We start from the raw sequence: 4,505 nt of genomic DNA, 5'->3' as shown, positions 1-4,505 counted from the left end.
TCCGTCTACTAAATCCACTCGGAAGGCTTTGGTCACCCTGAGGCTATAGTAGAAGACACTTGCCCAAGGTGCCACGCAGTGGGACTGAACCTGGAACCATGTGGTTGGGAAGCAAGCTACTTACCACACAACCACTCCTACACCTATATATATATGTATATTATATTTATGTGTGTGTGTCTGTGTTTGACACCCCATCATCACTTGACAACCGATGTTGGTGTGTTTATATCCCTGAAATTTAGCAGTTAGGCAAAAGAGACTGATAGGATAAGTATTAAGTTTACAAAGAATAAGTCCTGGAGTCGATTTGCTCGACTAAAGGTGCTGCTCCAGCATGGCCACAGTCAAATGACTGAAACACATAAAAGAGTATACCAAAAATAACTGACACACAAATCTGCACCTGCCTTTTGTTAACCCAAAACTACAAAGGCCTTCTCAAGATCAACAATGGCAGCATTCTGTATAGAGAGGCTTTCATTGTGTTTTCCTCCAGTTTATGCACTTAACAAGTTGTTTTCTCAACAAGCAGCCATAAGTTGTTTCAAAAACACAGTATTCCTACACCCTGGGCAGCAGCCAACAGCCTACTTTTTGCTTTTAATAGCTCCACGTTTCTCTCTGGTATCATTGATCTACATTCTTCTGGGGTTTTTTATTCATTTTTTTTTTTTAGTTGTTTTGGTCATTAGACTGGGGCCATGCTGGGGCACCACCTTGAAGAATTTTTAACTCCAATGAATCAACTCCAGTATTTTTTTTTTTTTAAAGTTTTCTTTACCAAAAGGCTAAGTTTTGGGGAAATAAACACTCCACCACCAATTGTCTAGCAGTGGTGGGGGACAAACACACACATACACACACACATGTTCCATTAGAATGTGATTACTGGGAGGCAGAGCATAAAACATTAATGTGGAGTTCAAGAAAATTTGGAAGGACAAAAATTTTTTTATAAAACTTTCAATTCTCAATTCTCTCATTAAATAAGGATGTGCCATAGTAAGGGTCTCTGCTGAATACTGTAGCAATCATAATGTTTTTTTATAAATTTTTCTTCTCTTTTTTTTCTTCTTTTCTTTTTTCATTTTTCTATCTCTCCTAGAACATCAGAAAATTCAATTAAACAATAATTAATGATATAACAATTTTTCATTCTTAAATCTTTTTTATTTCAAATTTAACAAAAAAGAAACAATATATTTGTAGTAAATTGCATTTCTAACATAGCAAATAACTTTAAGAAAGGAAATGTTTGCTCTTTGCAACACTATTTAAAAAATATGTATTTCCACATGCACACACACACACACATTTCTCATTCAACTGTGTTTCTTCATCTGTCAACTGCCATACCAAACCATATTTTGCTTGATTCTTCCTCCTTAACATCTCTCAAGAATCATTTTCCTGTTTATGCTTCTCACCCCAAAAGAAATTGCTGAAGTGCAAATTCAACATCATTCATTTCAGTCCTATTAAGTTGGAAGAACTGAAATGGTCGTACAAAATATAAGTCAATGATTCCCAACCATTTTTTTACCTTTGATTCCTATTTCTCTCAGAAGGACCCTCATAGCCATTCAATGTTTAAAAAATTCTTATTGTATTTTTACAATTAAATTTTATTAGAAACTGTTTTTAAAAAATTGTTCAAATATTTTGTGCATTGTGGAAGTGTAACCAAATTATTGCACATAAATTTTAATGACAGAATCTTATGAGGACCCCTAGGGACCATACCGATCCCAGTTAAGAACCACAGGTATAAATGGTCTCTGAGGGACAAGCAATGGCTATGGACATTGCCTTTCTTTTTCTGACCAACTAGTAAAGCAAAACTATGAGGGGAGGAAATATGTAACATTTTTGCATTCCATAGATTTTGTTTGGAGAACAGTTGACAGGAAGCGAGATAACCAAAGTGGAGATTGAAGGTTTGTACCTCACCAGCAGAACCATTAGAACAGCATACAAAATACCGGCAGTATTTAGTTATGGCCCTTTACATTCTGAGTTAAAATCTTTCCAAGGCCATCCATGGCCAACACATTGAACTCTCAGACTGTACTGTCCACCAAGTTTTAAACAAACCCCATAGAATAAGTGGCTGATGAGTGCTTGTTACCACTCAATGATGAGTTCAACTTCTATTGTGAGATTATCATAGAGATGGATGAGATTTGCACCAATCTGACTTAATAGAGATAATCCACGTGAATATAGTGACCCAATGGATCGAAAAGTACACCAATAAGTTTTATACTCAGTATTATGGTAGGATAGTAAAACGGTGAGCTGGCAGAATCATTAGAATGCTTAACAGCATTTTGTTCATCTTTAGGTTCCAGTTCTGCTGAGGTCATCTTAGCCTTTCATCCTTTTGGGGATGATAAAATAAGTACCAGTTGAACACTGGAGTCAATATAATCAACTTACCCACCCCCCCTGAAATTTCTGGCCTTGTGCCAAAATTTGAAACCAATATTTTGTTAAGGTTATATATTAAGGCGGTGAGCTGGCAGAAGCGTTGACATGTTGAGCCAAATGCTTAGCAGCATTTCATCTGTTTTGACATTCTGAGTTCAAATATTGCTGAGGTCAGCTTTGCCTTTCGTCCTTTCGGGGTCAATAAAATAAGTACCAGTTATGCACTGGGATCAATGTGTTCAACTTGACCCCTCCCCTGAAACTATTGGTCTTGTACAAAAATGTGAAGCCAATGTTTTGAAAAGGTAGTGGACAGTTATAACTAATATAATCATAATATTTAAAACGTGCCAAGAAATAAGTAATATTTTATCAAAACCCAAATATTAGATATATTTCCCCTCAACACACACACAAGAATAGAGAACAAACAATATCTTTGATAGATCAATTCTTGTCAAAACAAGTGATACTTCAGTGAAAAAAAGAATCCTTTCTCCTAAAGGTACAAGGCCTGGAACTTTAGGGGAGGGGACTAGTTGATTACATTGACCCCAGTGCTTCACTGGTACTGAATTTATCAACCCCAAAAAGACAAAAGACAAAGTCAACTGCAGCAGTATTTGAACTCAAAACGTGTTGGCAGATGAAAGACTGCTCAGCATTTCGCCCAGTGTGCTAACGATTCTGCCAGCTCACCACCTTTTTAGTGAAAAAAAATAATAAAGCATCTCTAAATATTTGGAATTCAAAACAAAGATTTTGTGAAATTTATATTTTATTGCAGTAAAAACGCATTATGTCCAATGTGAACTTGCTGTTATTTAGTTGTAATCGTAAAAAATAAATCTTCAAATTTGATTCGATTTATAGAATTGAATCACATCAATATTATATTATTCCAACAAATTTTTAACTTAGAATATATTTTTAATACATCATTTAAAAAGTTCACCAAAGTTTTGTTTTTTATTTTTATATTAATAGAGCTGTTCATATTTGTGATTTGTGTCTCGACATGACAGGAAGTAGCAAAAGGCACCTAAATGAGAGAATATTAATTGCAAACGACCTCTACATTCATTTTATATGTAGTCCCATAAGATATTCCATTTAATATATGGAACGTTAAATTTCAAGAAATTACGATTTTTCAGGAATAAGGAAAATACTGGTTTAGACTTCACACAAATTTTTGAGCCAAGTAATATAGTTATTAATCAGAAAATTAAGTTTGATTTAATTAAAGGTATAATACCACTAAAAGGTATCACAAAAAAAGTGGGGTTTGAAGTTGTAGAATTCATCATAGATTTGAACTTGGAACAATAAGAATAATATATATACATATATATATATAACTACATATATATGTATGGAAACAATTTCTTTTTTTTTTTAACCATTATCAAACTCGTGATATTACCTGAACATAAGTCAGCAGAATGGGTTTTTTGATCACCAAATAACAGGAGCATTTGGCTTGCATCTGCTTCTAGGCACAGATAGTAGCATCTCTTTCCAGTAAAAAGAAAAAAAAAACTGGGCTTCCCTGTTGATCTCGTTCAACAGGCAGTGAAAGAGTTGGGAGTTCAGGGGGTCAGCCCCATAATTTTATTTTGTAACAACAAAACTCAAAACCTTCCAAAATAAGCAAAATATGGTTTTTTCTCAAACAAATTCTTTTGAAATACAAAAGCAGAGTAAAAAGTAAAGAACAGTTTTATCTTCAAAAAATTTCTGTCCTGTGCTTAATGGTGTCGTATCTGAAAAAGAAAAGATATTCTGATAAATTGGCAAAAATTCTTTGAAATAAATTGCATGTTAATAACAGTGTAAATGACTGCAAAGTAGGTTGGTAACTTGTACAATAGTAGTGTTACTATCTTTTACAACAACAACAACAACATCAATAATAATGTACATTGTTTTGTCTTGGCATAAAAGATGGGCTACAGCAAATATTCTGCTTAACACCATAGATTTGCTTGTCAGTTGCTTGACCTTAACTAGTTGAGCATGTCCCTTGGTGGCTAACGATATGTGCATCTCTGATCACAAGCAGAAGTAGT

The 4,505-nt window shown here is 34.3% G+C and overlaps 1 protein-coding gene across 1 annotated transcript in view; it reads right to left on the bottom strand.

Moving 5' to 3' along the window:
* Nucleotides 1-1,151: 1,151 nt before the first annotated feature.
* The window catches only part of LOC106870685 (uncharacterized), a 40,799-nt gene continuing 37,445 nt past the window's right edge, over nt 1,152-4,505 (bottom strand). The window contains exon 10 of the mRNA XM_052974139.1: nt 1,152-4,199. Within this exon, the coding sequence (XP_052830099.1) occupies nt 4,105-4,199 (95 nt within the window). The 3' untranslated portion in view covers nt 1,152-4,104. The remainder of the gene's footprint in view (nt 4,200-4,505) is intronic.

Source organism: Octopus bimaculoides, chromosome 17 (assembly GCF_001194135.2).
Source record: "Octopus bimaculoides isolate UCB-OBI-ISO-001 chromosome 17, ASM119413v2, whole genome shotgun sequence".
Taxonomy (NCBI): domain Eukaryota; kingdom Metazoa; phylum Mollusca; class Cephalopoda; order Octopoda; family Octopodidae; genus Octopus; species Octopus bimaculoides.
Note: the sequence above shows the minus strand (reverse complement) of the source record. Positions and strands in the feature narration are given on the sequence as shown.